A 14804-nucleotide genomic window follows, 5' to 3' on the forward strand; every position below is an offset into this window, starting at 1 on the left:
GGTGATAATCATTGTATCCGTGGTGTAGGAGTGATATCTTTGACTAGAAGTCAAAACGCCTTGCGTTCTGTGTTCGATCCCATCCACTACTTAAATTTCTGACAAAAACCATCAGGAACGGCGGTGGAAGACTTCCAGTATAAGGAGTCACCCTCTTTCTGTCAACGGCTTTTTGAAAGAGGGCCTAGGAGTGTGCAGAGCTTCAGGAAACTGCTGCTAAAAGGCGAAAGAATCAGAAGTGATCAACGACGTGATGATGCAGAAGGCAATGGAAGTCACAGCGTTAAAGACACATGACATGTCCTGTGGCCTGTAACTGAAATAGTATCATGACGATTTCTACGCTGGAAAAAGATTCTGGATTACTCCCCCATTCAGATATCCGGGAGGAGTGGGGGGAAGGGGACGGAGATGACTACGAGAGAAAAAGATTAGAAAGCTAAGGAAACGGTAACCTTCTACTAGTCGGAGAAGTCTGAACGTGAAAGGGAGGCTAGAAAGTCTGAAATGGGAAATGCAAAGACTCAGTCTAGACACAGTGGGGGACAGTGAAGAGAAGTGTAATATCAACAGCGGCAGAAAATGTGATAAGGTGTGTAGGATTGGTTGATTCGTTGTGAAAGTTACTTCGTTATGAGAGATGCTGTGAACAGTGCTCATCAGTATCATTGCCAAACCAACGCCAAAAACAATAATTCAGGTCTTCGTGCCGACCTCACAAGCAGAAGATGGAGAACGAGAGAAAGTATACGAGGACAGTGAACGGGTAATTCATTACGTAAAGAGCGACTGCAATCACACTACTGGCCATTAAAATTACTATACCAAGAAGAAATGCAAATGATTACGGGTATTCGTTAGACAAATATATTTTACTGGAACTGACATCTGATTACATTTTCACGTAATTTGGGTGCATAGATTCCAAGAAATCAGTACCCAGAACAACCACCTCTGGCCGTAATAACGGCCTTGATACGCCTGGGCATTGAATCAAACAGAGCTTGGATGGCATGTACAGGTACAGCTGCCCATGCAGCTTCAACATGATACCACAGTTCATCAAGAGTAGTGACTGGCGTATTGTGACGAGTCAGTTGCTCGGCCACCATTGACCAGACGTTTTCAATTGGTGAGAGATCTGGAGAATGTGCTGTCCAGGGCAGCAGTCGAACATTTTCTGTATCCAGAAAGGCCAGTAAAGGACCTGCAACATGCGTTCGTGGGTTATCCTGCTGAAATGTAGGGTTTCAAATGGATCGAATGAAGGGTAGAGCCACGGGTCGTAACACATCTGAAATGTAACGTCCACTGTCCAAAGTGCCGTCAATGCGGACAAGAGGTGACCAAGACGTGTAACCAATGGCACCCAAGAACATCACGCCGGGTGATACGCCACTATGGCGATGACGAATACAAGCTTCCAATGTACGTTCACCTCGGTGTCGCCAAACACGGATGCGACCATCATGATGCTGTAAACAGAACCTGGATTCATCCGAAAATGACGTTTTGCATTCGTGCACCCAGATTCGTCGTTGAGTACACCATCGCAGGCGCTCCTGTCTGTGATGCAGCGTCAAGGGTAACCGCAGCCATGGTCTCCGAGCTGATAGTCCATGCTGCTACAAACGTCGTCGAACTGTTGGTGCAGATGGTTGTTGTCTTGCAAACGTCCCCAACTGTTTACTCAGGGATCGAGACGTGGCTGCACGATTCGTTACAGCCATGCGGATAACATGCCTGTCATCTCAACTGCTAATGATACGAGGCCGTTGGGATCCAGCACGGCGTTCCTTTTTACCCACTTGATCCCACCGATTCCATATTCTGCTACTAGTCATTGGATCTCGACAAACGCAAGCAGCATTGTCGCGATACGATAAACCGCAATCGCGATAGGTTACAATCCGACCTTTATCAAAGTGGGAAACGTGATGGTACACATTTCTCCTCCTTTCACGAGGCATCACAACAACGTTTCACCAGGCAATGCTGCTGTTTGTGTATGAGATATCGGTTGGAAACTTTCCTCATGTCAGCGCGTTGTAGGTGTCGCCACCGACGCAAACCTCGTGTGAATGGTCTGAAAAGATAATCATTTGCATACCACAGCATCTTATTCCTGTTGGTTGAATTTCGCGTCTGTAGCACGTCATCTTCGTGGCGTAGCAATTTTAATGGCCAGTAGTGTAATAGTCATGGAGGACTGGAACGCGGTAGTGGGGAAGGAACAGAAGGAAGGGTTACCGAAAAATATGGGCTTGGCAGCAGGAGTGAGATAGGAGAAAGACTAATTGAGTGGTGCAACAAATTTCAGATGGTCACCGCGAATACGCTGTTCAAAAGTTAGAAGAGGAAGATTTGTAGCTGGAAAAGGTCCGGAAACAAGAGAACATTTCAGCTGGGGTTTGCAGTGCCTGAATTATTCCGAATTATGATGCAGTGTCCCTTAGGACATGCATGCTTGTCCAAATGAACAGGCACTACGACGACTCCAGCCGTTATGAAATACATTAAATGTATTCGCAATTGCGAGTATGTACAACTATCAGCTGTAGAATGGAATGACGACAATGAAAATTTGTGTGCGTCTGGAACTCGAACCCGGTTTCCCGCTTATCACGGGCGGTCGCCTTATCATTACTCGATGCCAGCACGACTCAGGGCCAGTACCAGATTTTCACGTGTCGTCAACCATATGTCTACAACCTGTACTCGTACATGCATTGTGTATATTCCCGCACAGGGCGTGTCAGCGGATGACTACGACACAGCAGTTCCTGTGTTATTCCGAATTACGATGCAATATTTCTCTGGATATGCATACATGGGGATGCAGAACGAGACCCAGTGCTGAACAGAGATTTGGAATACCAGGTATCTAATAAGGCCCAAGGGATAAACAAAAGTCCTTCAGAATATCTGAAATAATTGGCGGAAATGGAACCAAACTATTGAAGTTGGTGTATATGTATGGAAGACTGGAGACATACTCTCAGACTTTCGGAATAATATTATCCACAAAATCCCGAAGTTGACATTGGGAGACAAGTGCGTGGACTATAGCACAATCAGCTTAACAGCTCAAGCACCAAACTGCCGACAATAATAATATACAAATAATGGAAAAGGCCGGCCAGTGTGGCCGAGCGGTTCTAGGCGCTGCAGCCTGGAACCGTGCAACCGCTACGGTCGCAAGTTCGAATCCTGCCTCGGGCATGGATGTGTGTGATGTCCTTAGGTTAGTTAGGTTTAAGTAGTTCTAAGTTCTAGGGGACTGATGACCTCAGATGTTAAGTCCCATAGTGCTCAGAGCCATTTGAACCATTTTTCGAAAAAATGGAAAAGAAAATTTACGAACTGTTTGGGCGTAGGAAAGGAAGAGACCAGAGAAACAGTTTTGACGCTGCCCTGATGATGGATGCAGGACTTTACTTTCATGGAATTTGTTAGCCTAGAAAGAGAACTGGTGGAAGAAGTTAGAAAGTCATAAAAATAGGAGGACGCTACGGGGAAATGTGGGTAATATATAATATGTGTAAGGACGAAGAGGAAACAATTAGAATGGGAGACCAAGAACGAAGTGCTACCATTGAAAATTGTGTAGATCAGGCACGAAGTCTTTTGCCCTTAATGCATCCTTTCGCCTCTACTATTCGACTTATATATCGAAAAAGTACTACGGAAAATTTGCAAATTTGTGGTAAGTTCTATGGGACCAACCTGCTGAGGTGATCGGTCCCTAGGCTTACACACTACTTAATCTAACTTAAACTAACTTACGCTTAGGACACCACACACAACCATTCCCAAGGAAGGCCTCGAACCTCCGACAGGGGAAGCCGCACGAACCGTTGCAAGGCGCCCAAGACCGCACGGCTACCCCGCGTGGCAAGTACTACGGAAGTAAACGAGTGTTGAAGAGTGGGGTTAAAATTCAATGAGAAGGCATATTAATGATAAGATTCGCTGATGGAATTGCTATCTCTAATGAAAGTGAGGAAGAATTGCAAGCCATCTTCAATGGAGTGAGCAAACACCACTGATTGAGAGTAAACCGAAGAAAGACGAAAGGAATGTGGAGCAGAAGAAATGGGATTAATGATAAACTTAATGTCAAATTTGGTGACCATGATGCAAACTAAATTACGAAATTCTGTGACCTTGCAAGCAAGAGACACGTGCCAGACGAAGTAAGGAGGGTAGAAAGAGTAGTGCTTGGAGCCCGCCTGGTTGGCCGTGCGGCCTAACGCACAGCTTTACGGGAGGGAAGGAGCGCCTGGTCTCCGGCACGAATCCGCCCGGCGGATGGTTTTTAGGCGGTTTTCCATCTGCCTCGGCGAATGCGGGCTGGTTCCTCTTATTCCGCCTCAGTTACACTATGTCGGCGATTGCTGCGCAAACAAGTTCTCCACGTATGCGTACACCACCATTACTCAAACATAGGGGCTGCACTCCGTCTGGTGTGAGACGTTCCCGTGGGAGGTCCACCGGGGGCCGAACCTCACAATAACACTGGGTTCGGGGTGAAGTGGACTGCGGTAGTCGTCGTGGAGTTGTGGACCACTGCGGCTGCGACGGGGACGGAGCCTCTCCGTCGTTTCTAGGTCCCCTCAACATACAATACAATACAGACTAGCGCCTGCGAAGTATGCGTTCCTGGATGGTTTTTAATTTGAAGAAGAAATTTCTTAGAATGTACGTTTGGAGCAAAGCATACATGGAATTGAGTAATAGATTGTACTAAGGGAATGGAAGCGTTTGAGATGTGAAATAGAAGGTGTTGAGAAGTAGGTGGAGTGATAAAGACTGGAGAGATTCTCTGCAGAGTCGGCGAAGAAAGGAACGCGTGGAAAACACTAACGAGAAGAAGGGGCAAGATGGTAGGACATGGATTAAGACATCGAGGTCTACCTTTCATGGTATTGGAGCTGTAGAGAAGGAGGGGGAAGACAGAGCTTGGAATCCATCAAACAAATAACTGAGAACATACAGTGCAAATGCCACTCTGAGATGAAGAGTTTCGCACAGGAGACAAATTTATTGAGGGCTGCATGGAACCTGTCAGAAGACTAAAACAAAAATTCGATCAAACTCTTAGTCTCTAGTCTGTTTCGATGTCCAGTTTGTTTAGATCAATCTCCAGTTTGTTAATCGTCTGCTTCTGACTGTAGTTCACTGTCGCTAATTTTGCTGCTTAACTTCCTCTCATCTCGTTTCCGCCACAGGTTGCGCGCATTTCGCTCAGGCTGCAGCGGTGAGTTTGCCGTTGACTGCTTGCAGGCTTCCTGGCGGCTGGGGATATGTCGCTGCCTGGCAACGTGGGCCTCAAGGACCAGTCGATGGCGCTGCGCTGGGTGCTGCGTAACGGCCCCATGTTCGGCGGCAACCCGCACAGCGTGACGCTGCTCGGCGTCGAGGCGGGCGCCGCCAGCGCGCACTACCACATGTTCACACACCTCTCCTTCCGTGAGTACCGAAGTCCTGACAGGTGTAATTTGTTTGTTTCTACGATTTAACGCTCTTCTCCAGCTGAAATATCGACGCTATAATACACGTATTTTACTTCTCGGACCACAAAAGATCACCAATTTTTATTTTTTGTGACATTTGATCGTTTCACTCTTCTGGAAAACTTACGTTTTATGAAATTCTAGCGTTACATACAACGGGCTTGAATTGATTTAACGAAAGTGAAGCAAAAAGTAGTGTTGAATAATTAGGCAGTTGAACTGTCCAAGTTATAGCGAAGATCGAGTGCTGTTGGGGATATGTGAACAAAGATTTTCCAGCCTGCACAGTGGCGCACAAGATATGATGTGCATATTGAATTAGACTCTGTGGAATATACATGTTCCGTGTTTGTTTATAGGGCTGCGTAACATATATGTATTAATATGTGTTGTGCGAATAAAGCATAAGTTAAGAAACTTCCTGGCAGATTAAAACTGTGTGCCGGACCGACACCCAAACTCGGGACCTTTGCCTTTCGCGGGCAAGTGCACTACCAACTGAGCTACCCAAGCACGACTCACGCCCCGTCCTCACAGCTTTACTTCTGCCAGTACCTCGTCTCCTACCTTCCAAACTTTACAGAAGCTCTCCTGCGAACCTTGCAGAACTAGCACTCCTAAACGGAGAAAGGATATTGCGGAGACATGGCTTAGCCACAGCCTCGGGGATGTTTCCAGAATGAAATTTTCACTCTGCAGCGGAGTGTGCGCTGATATGAAACTTCCTCACTGATTAAAACTGTGTGCTGGACCGAGAGTTGAACTCGAGCACTTGGTAAAGCACTTGCCCACGAAAGTCAAAGGTCCTCAGTTCGAGTCTCGGTCGTAAACACAGTTTTAATCTGCCAGGAAGTTTCATATCAGCGCAAACTCCGCTGCAGAGTGAAAATCTCATTCAGGAAAGCATAAGTTTATTTTGTCCCTTAAATAGTCGGTACCTGTTATTTAGCTGCGTTAATCTGCATAAACTACAACAGGTTATGGGCCCAGGTACTGGATTAAAGCGGTATAATAAGCTTTAAGGTGACGTGTAACTGCGCAAAAGGTGCGCGGAAGTTCGTGTAAACTGGGATTGTGTATGCTATACGAAGAAGAAAATAACCCCAGAATGAGTACAACACAGATACCGCAAATAGAGTGGCTTGTATGGCGCTAAAATTACGCGGCATGGAAATTTGCCGTTGAGGCGTATTTGCACTTGGATGACTTACGGGACGTCTTAAACGGTAAATTGGCACCTACGGAATCAAGTTTTGCTACTAAGGATCGGAAGGCGAAGTCAAAACAAATCCAATGAATTATGTTCACATAGAAAAGGCTACGTCAGCAAACGAAGTATGGAACAAACTGAAAAACGCATTTGAAGATGGTCGTTTAACCAGAAAAGTAGGATTTCTTCGTGAGCTAATAACCACAAGATTGAATAAGTGTAAAAGCGTGGATGAATATGTGAATACAATAATTTCAGTCTCCAATCGTCTGAGGAATATTGGTTTTGAAATCTGCGGATGAATGGATTGGAACTTTATTGTTAGCTGGACTACCGGAGAAATATTTGCCAATGATTATGGGTTTGTCTCTGTAAATGCTACATCCAAAATCCTCGAAATATTTCACACTTTCGAGTGGCTGCCTGCTCCTAATGTTTTTCCCCTTCCAGTGTCAAATTGGCTGTTGATTGCTGCCACAGCAGACGTCCCACTGAAGTGCTCCTTCTTCTAGTGACGAGTTTCTCTCGTAGACATATTTACTGAACTGTACCTTTTAGCATTTAATTATTTCATATTTTCTTTAGTATATTTCGACACTTTAAATGCTTCCAGCTTTTTCTACTCTGGATTCCAGATAGCCCTTACTGGTAAAAATTTGGAATGGAAGAAACGTGTTAATGAGCTTCTCAAATTTAAAAACTTTTGCTCTTTGCTTAGTTGCTTGTTTTGAAAACAAATAAATATCTTAACACGTTTTGCATATGTGTACTCATTAATGCAAATTTATGGGATAACACTAAAAGAAAATGCTTTGCTACTCGTCAATAAATCCCTCAGGGGTATAGAAAGGAGCTCAGTATGCAACCAAGAAAATATTTCATCATAGCATATAAGTGTAAAAGCGTGGAGAGTGAGTTAATCAGCTCCAAGTCACGTTCAGCTGCTAGTCTGTTCTGTTCTGATCTGTGAAAGTCTTTCAGCAACGACAGTTTCTGAGGTACGTCGTCGGCCAATGAGCAGTGATAGATACCAGAGTATCCGAGAGACGTGCTGTAGGGAGTTACTTAAATAACACTACTATATCCGCATTAAACTGCTGATCGACAGGTTTGTGTCTAATCGCACATGCAGATTGCATAGAGGGTGTGAAATTTAATTGCCGGAACTGTAATTTCTGGCAGCAACAATGACTAATCCTGTTCAGTAGTGAAACCTGTGCTACAGCGTAAAACGTTTGCATTAATTATGTCTTACACAACCGGTTTCGGGGTCTCAGTCTCATCTTCAGTAGCTACTATGAGTTATAAGTGAAACAATATGTCCAAACAGTACGAGTGATGACATCATCATCATCATCATCATCATCATCATCATCATTTAAGACTGATTATGCCTTTCAGCGTTCAGTCTGGAGCATAGCCCCCTTATAAAATTCCTCCATGTTCCCCTATTCAGCGCTAACATTGGTGCCTCTTCTGATGTTAAACCTTTTACTTTAACCGAATCGAGGTACGTTCTCCTTGGTCTACCCCGACTCCTCCTACCCTCTACTGCTGAACCTATGAATCTCTTGGGTAACCTTGCTTCTCCCATGCGTGTAACATTACCCCACCATCTAAGCGTCCCACCCAGCTTTCGCTCCCATACAACAAAGTTGGTCGAAAGATTGAACGGTGCACAGATAACTTAGTCTTGGTACTAACTTCCTTCTTGCAGAAGAGAGTAGATCGTAGCTGAGCGCTCACTGCATTGGCTTTGCTACATCTTGCTTCCAGTTCTTTCACTAAGTTGCCATCCTGTGAGAATATGCATCCTAAGTACTTGAAACCGTGCACCTGTTCTAACTTTGTTCCTCCTATTTGGCACTCAATCCGTTTATATTTCTTTCCCACTGACATTACTTTCGTTTTGGAGATGCTAATCTTCATACCATAGTCCTTACATTTCTGATCTAGCTCTGAAATATAACTTTGCAAACTTTCACTCGAATCTGCCATTACAACTAAGTCATCCGCATATGCAAGACCGCTTATTCTGTGTTCACATATCTTAATCTCACCCAGCTAGTCTATTGTTTTCAACATATGATCCATAAATAATATGAACAATAGTGGAGACAGGTTGCAGCCTTGTCTTACCCCTGAAACTACTCTGAACCATGAACTCATTTACCGTCAACTCTAACTGCTGCCTGACTATCCATGTAAAGTCCTTTAATTGCTTGCAAAAGTTTGCCTCCTATTCCATAATCTCGTAGAACAGACAATAACGTTCTCCTAGGAACCCGGTCATATGCCTTTTCCAGATCTATAAAGCATAGATACAATTCCCTGTTCCACTCATAACACTTCTCCATTATTTGCCGTAAGCTAAAGATCTGGTCCTGACAACCTCTAAGAGGCCTAAACCCACACTGATTTTCATCCAATTGGTCCTCAACTAATACTCGCACTTTCCTTTCAACAATACCTGAGAAGATTTTACCCACAACGCTGATTAAAGAAATACCTCTGTAGTTGTTACAATCTTTTCTGTTTCCATGTTTAAAGATTGGTGTGATTACTGCTTTTGTCCAGTCTGATGGAACCTGTCCCGACTCCCAGGCCATTTCAATTATCCTGTTTAGCCATTTAAGACCTGCCATTCCACTGTATTTGGTGAGTTCTGACTTAATTTCATCCACCCCAGCTGCTTTATTGCACTGCAATCTATTGACCATTTTCTTCACTTCCTCAAATGTGATCCTATTTCCATCATCATTCCTATCCCATTCTACCTCGAAATCTGAAACATTACTGATCGTATTTTCACCTACATTGAGCAACTCTTCAAAATATTCCCTCCATCTGCCCAAGGCATCCGCAGGATTCACCAGCAGTTTTCCTGACCTGTCCAAAATACTTGTCATTTCCTTCTTACCTCCCTTTCGAAGACTGCTAATTACACTCCAGAATGGTTTTCCAGCAGCTTGAGCCATAGTCTCCAACCTGTTTCCAAAGTCTTTCCAAGATGACAGAGTAGCTCAAAAGCATATAAGGTCAGATAATTTATAAGCAACAATGAACATACCTAAAATGAAAACAAAGTGTATATGTCCAAGTTAAGTTAAAAGACAGCACATCTGCCGTTCATGGCTCGTCAGAGGGAGAATAGAAAACCGACCGCGCTTATATCACCTCTCACATATGCCTGACGTTAAGGCAGCCATATGTTGTAAGCGCAGCCGAGGGCCTAGAGTCTACATAAGCACCAGCAGAGCCGGATCAGAGTCTACGAAAGTCATAAACTAAAAAATAAGGCTAAAACTGAGTAGTAAGTAGTTACAGTTAAGGATGGCCACTCGTTGCCCATTTTGCGTAGGGTTATCATTGGAGCAGCAGAGATTACAAATTGAAAGCTCGGAGGGTGGAGGAAGAGTGGGGAGGGAGGGGAGGGCAGGCTGTGGTCGAACGAGGTGCCGTGAGAAGGGAGGGCAGTTGCCGCCGGGTCTGGTGCGCTCGCCACTTTGCTGATATAAACGTTGTAGTAGCTCTGCGTGTCTTTGGACTGGTGTTATTCACCACAGCTGGTAGAATTACCCCAATATCAATTAAGTTATGCTATAGACGAATATTCCTGCGCGGTAGTGTCCAATCGCATCATTTATGATCCGCAAGAGAGTACGAAAAAACCCTTTGGAAACAGTTAAAAATTTCAAGGAAAAGCTAAGGAACTACTCACTTTTGTGGAGATGGTCGGTCTCGCAGTGAAAAAAATACATTGCTGTTTTCCATAGCATTATCTGCTTTATTGGTTGAAATTCACATATGTGAATGTTCCCACCTAAAACTCATAAATATAGAAAAAAATACTAACTGCAACGAATTGTTAGAATATCAGCAAATCGTTTTGTATCAAATCAACTTTGCCTGTTAGAAATAAGCTGCATTTGGAAGCTGGTACACAACACACACTTCTCGCTAAAATAACTATCTTGGGGTAAACACTATTGTTACGTGTTCACCACTGAGGCGGATAGACGTTATCACTACCACTTTGAAAACAGGCGAGAATCGGGTGGCTCAGTCCAACCACTCCGAAGACATGGAATACATTTTATTTGACTAGTGAGCGCTGCTAACATTCTCTACACGGGCCTGAATAAATATATCGCAAGTATCACAAAAACAGAAGGAGCAGCATGACACCATAAAGTTGCGTAAATGAAAGAACTGTAACGCGCATATTTGTAATAGCTACAGGATATATGAGCATTAGACCAGTATATGCCCCCGAAGAAGGAAGAAAGAGTGCATCTAATAAATTTTACAAGAACTTGTGAAGTGTCCTTGACTCCATAAGTAAGAAAGAGAGGAGACATGAATGGTACATTAGGAAAACAGCGCGTAAGGACACACCGGAGAATCAGCAGTTAATTAGAATGGATAAATGTTACGAGCCTTTGTGAACTTAAATTCAATGCGAATATAAGATAACTTTTTCAAACAGAGCGAAATTCACAAATTATCTTGACTTCCGCAGTTGTAGATCAGTAACAGATTTATTTAACATCAAATGAAAAATTCTTCTGTAAAAATCAGTTGTGGGAAGAAGAGGAGAATGAGGATGTAGAAGAAATCAACTTATGTCTTTCGTAAACAGATAGAACATATTTTAAGGAGCTTAAATAATTGTAAAATCCGAAGAGCTCCTGGAACGGACGATCTAAGTATAGAACTTTTTAATTACCTATCAGAAGAAGCTATATATAGATTTTGTAAATCAAAGCTGGCAGCAAAGAAAATTATGAATGAAATGGAAGAAAGCAGTAGCAGTACCCGTTTTCAAAAGAGGATCAATAACTTCTTCTTCTTCTGTGGCACTACAGTCCAGGATGAACCTTGGCCTTCTCAACGAGCTTCCGTCATCCATCTCGGTCACTTGCTACCCTCCTCTAGTTTCTGCATCCGAGTTTCCGTAGGTCTTCTTCCACTCCATCTTGCTTGAGGTCGCCCTCGCCCTCTTTGTCCTCCTGTATTACCAAAGAGAAGAGTCTTTATCACCTCAGACTCCTCCATTCTTGCCACATGGCCTGCCCATCTTATCCTTCCTGATCGCATGATTTTTGTTACAGGAGCATCGGCATATATAGTGTACAATTCTGCATTCTACCTTTTACTGCATTGTTCTCTCTCACACACAGGGCCAATTATTCTCCTCAAAACTTTCCTCTCAAATCCGTCGAGCAGCCTTGCATCGGTTTCCGTCAAGAGCCATGTTTCCGAAGAATAAGTGAAAACTAGTCTAACAAGGGTTTTATAAATAGTGAATTTTGTTGGGCGGCTGAGGAGACTTGACCGGAATAAATTACTCAAGGCGAAATATGCCTTATTTGCTGATATCGGCCTAATCTTAATTTCAGTTGAGATGTCATTAAAGCAAGTGACTGTGGAATCAAGATACTTCAAGCTATCAACTCCTTCAAATGTGTATCCATTCACACTGAAAGTTGACGGCGTATTGGGTTGATATGCTTTCCCACAGGCCATCTATTTAGATTTATCTTCATTTATTAAAAGACCCACCTTCTTACTTGCTTGATTTAAGGCTGTAAAAGTTTCTTTCAGTGCTGGTACTGTCCATGCTATGATGTCTACGTCATCTGCATATGCGAAAACCTGCACTGTCTTGTAAAAGATAGTGCCCCTGGTCTCTAGGCCAATAACAGACCGTGAAAATTATAGGTTTAAGTCTCGCAGTAACGGCATACACCAAACATGAAGTATGTGACGATGGCAGTAAAGAGAACGAGGAACTTCGTAGACAGAATATTTCTCGAAGAACAAACTGGTTTTCGGAAAGGAAGGTGCTGCTAAGATAACATTTTCTCAGTAAAAAAAAAAAAAAAAATAAAATAAAATAAAAATAAAAAAAATAAAAAAATAAGAGAATACCATTTAACATACTGCATAGTCTTTACAGATCATAGGAAAGCTTTCTATCACGAGCACAGAGGAAAACTATGGATATTATGGAACAAGAGGTATATCACTACATCTAATCGAAGTTACCCGATGTAACTGTATGTAAACAAGAACACAGATAAATTAGAAATTAGAATCTGGTAAAATTGGCCAAGAAAATATTAATAAAAGTTTCGGACTAGAGTGTACTTCACCGAAGCATTTAAATCTATATTTAGACGACGTTGTGAGGGAATGGAAATATCGGATTATGGAATTTGATATAGAGGACAGCTTCAAAGAAAGAATTTTATGAAAACTTTGTTTGCTGACGACCAGATTGTAGTTGTCGATAACGAAAATAACTTACAGAGAGCTTTACATCAACTATGTAAAATAGCAAAGCGACATTATTTTAGTATATCAACAAATGAAACCTAGTCCATTTTTCAACGGCTCATAACCCCCCGTATGTCCATACTGGAAAGCAAAACTGCTGAACAACTTAACACCTTCAGAGTCTTTGGTCGTGAAATACTATATCTCTGAGAAATGGAAATTGAAAAAGAGATTGAGAGAGTATATATGATATGAGGCACAATCAGAAAGGACTCACAAGAGAAATGCACGAGAGGACCAATGCTAAAATTTTATGAAGTTGTGAAAGTTCCCCGAGGGCGATATGGAGGTGAAAACTGGACTATGAACACTTAGTAGACTCCAAGTTCCCGCTATAAGTCTATTTAGAATAGTCCAGGGTGTAACAAGAGGAGACAGATCAAAAAATGACATCATGCAGAATAATTGAGGAATTTTCAATCTAAATGTAAAGGTTAAGGAATACGGAAAAGGACGGGAAGAACATATAGATGGAATGAGCGATGAACGTATTCCAAAACAACCGCTACAGTGCATCCCTAGTGGAAGAAGGAACATTGGTAAACCCAAGAGAATACTGATTGATCACGAAGTCACAACGGACCAACTGGTCCAATGCCTGAGGGAGGTAAAGAAGAAGACACAAACAGAAAGCATAATAGTGTCAAGCTGTAGTTTAATTCCTGCTTACCTGTTGCCGATATTTCGTCACTAATTTATCGTATCGTCTCTATTAGCAACGAACATCATTTTCAGTAGGCTGTAGGGTTCCACAAAACTCTAGCTGTTCTGTGCAACGTCCGAGTTTCTACTTTCTCCTCCATGAGGAGAAGACAATGCTCTTTCAGCGCACGAAGTACCTACAGTTAATATAAAATAATGTGACATTTTCATTCTACTGACAAATACCAGTGACACTGAAACTTGTGTTTTGAAACTAATTACGATTTGCATTTGCCGGGAACGAAGCTCATATTAAACAAGAAAAGTGGATTTACACTAATTAAAGAAACGTACCTCTTGATTGTTGGGACCGGCGTTACAGATTATTCAGTTTCTGAACGAATAAATAACGGACTGAACTATAGGATATTTCTTGCCTTGCGTTTTTGAGTGGCACCAAAAATGTCTCAAGGTCTTTTGCATTTTCGTTGTTGTAACCATTAAGATTTTCAGGTACGCTCTTTTCTGCAAGTATCTCCATTTTTTTGTCGCATTGGCTAACTACAGACTGTAGCATTCTAAATAAGCTGTTCCACCTAGTCTCCGTTTCTTACTTCAGAAGAAACAAACAACGACTGAGCAGGCCTTGAACGCCGAACCATACCGACCGGTCATCGTGTCATCCTCAGCCCATAGGTGTCCCCCGATGCGGATACGGAGGAGCATGTGGTCAGCACATCTCTCTGTAGGCCGTTGTCAGTTTTCGTGACCGATGCCGCTACTTCTCAGTCAAGTAACTTCCCAATTGGCCTCACAAGGGCTGAGTACAGTCTCCTTGCCAACAGCACTCAGCAGACGCGGACGGTGACCCATCCACTTGCTAGCCAAGCTCGACAGAGCTTAACTTCGGTGATCTGACGGGAACCGGTGTTACCATTGCGGCAAGGCCTTGGTCTGTTGCTTCAAGCTTGTCTGTAACGAATTCAAGTCACCTATTTTCTTCGTGAAATGGATCCTGTCTCAGGCAGTATAAATCATCGAATAAACGACTCCAATTTCATTTTTCAAATAATCGTAATCGAAAACGTGTTTCA

At 42.9% G+C, this 14804-nt stretch overlaps 1 protein-coding gene across 1 annotated transcript in view; it reads left to right on the top strand.

Annotated features, from left to right (window-relative positions):
* LOC126266724 (venom carboxylesterase-6-like) overlaps positions 1–14804 on the top strand; it is a 122699-nt gene that overhangs the window by 33638 nt on the left and 74257 nt on the right. Inside the window, exon 4 of the mRNA XM_049971200.1 lies at positions 5287–5472. Coding sequence (XP_049827157.1) covers positions 5287–5472 — 186 coding nt within the window. The remainder of the gene's footprint in view (positions 1–5286; positions 5473–14804) is intronic.

This window comes from Schistocerca gregaria, chromosome 4 (genome assembly GCF_023897955.1).
Source record: "Schistocerca gregaria isolate iqSchGreg1 chromosome 4, iqSchGreg1.2, whole genome shotgun sequence".
In the NCBI taxonomy this organism is placed as follows: domain Eukaryota; kingdom Metazoa; phylum Arthropoda; class Insecta; order Orthoptera; family Acrididae; genus Schistocerca; species Schistocerca gregaria.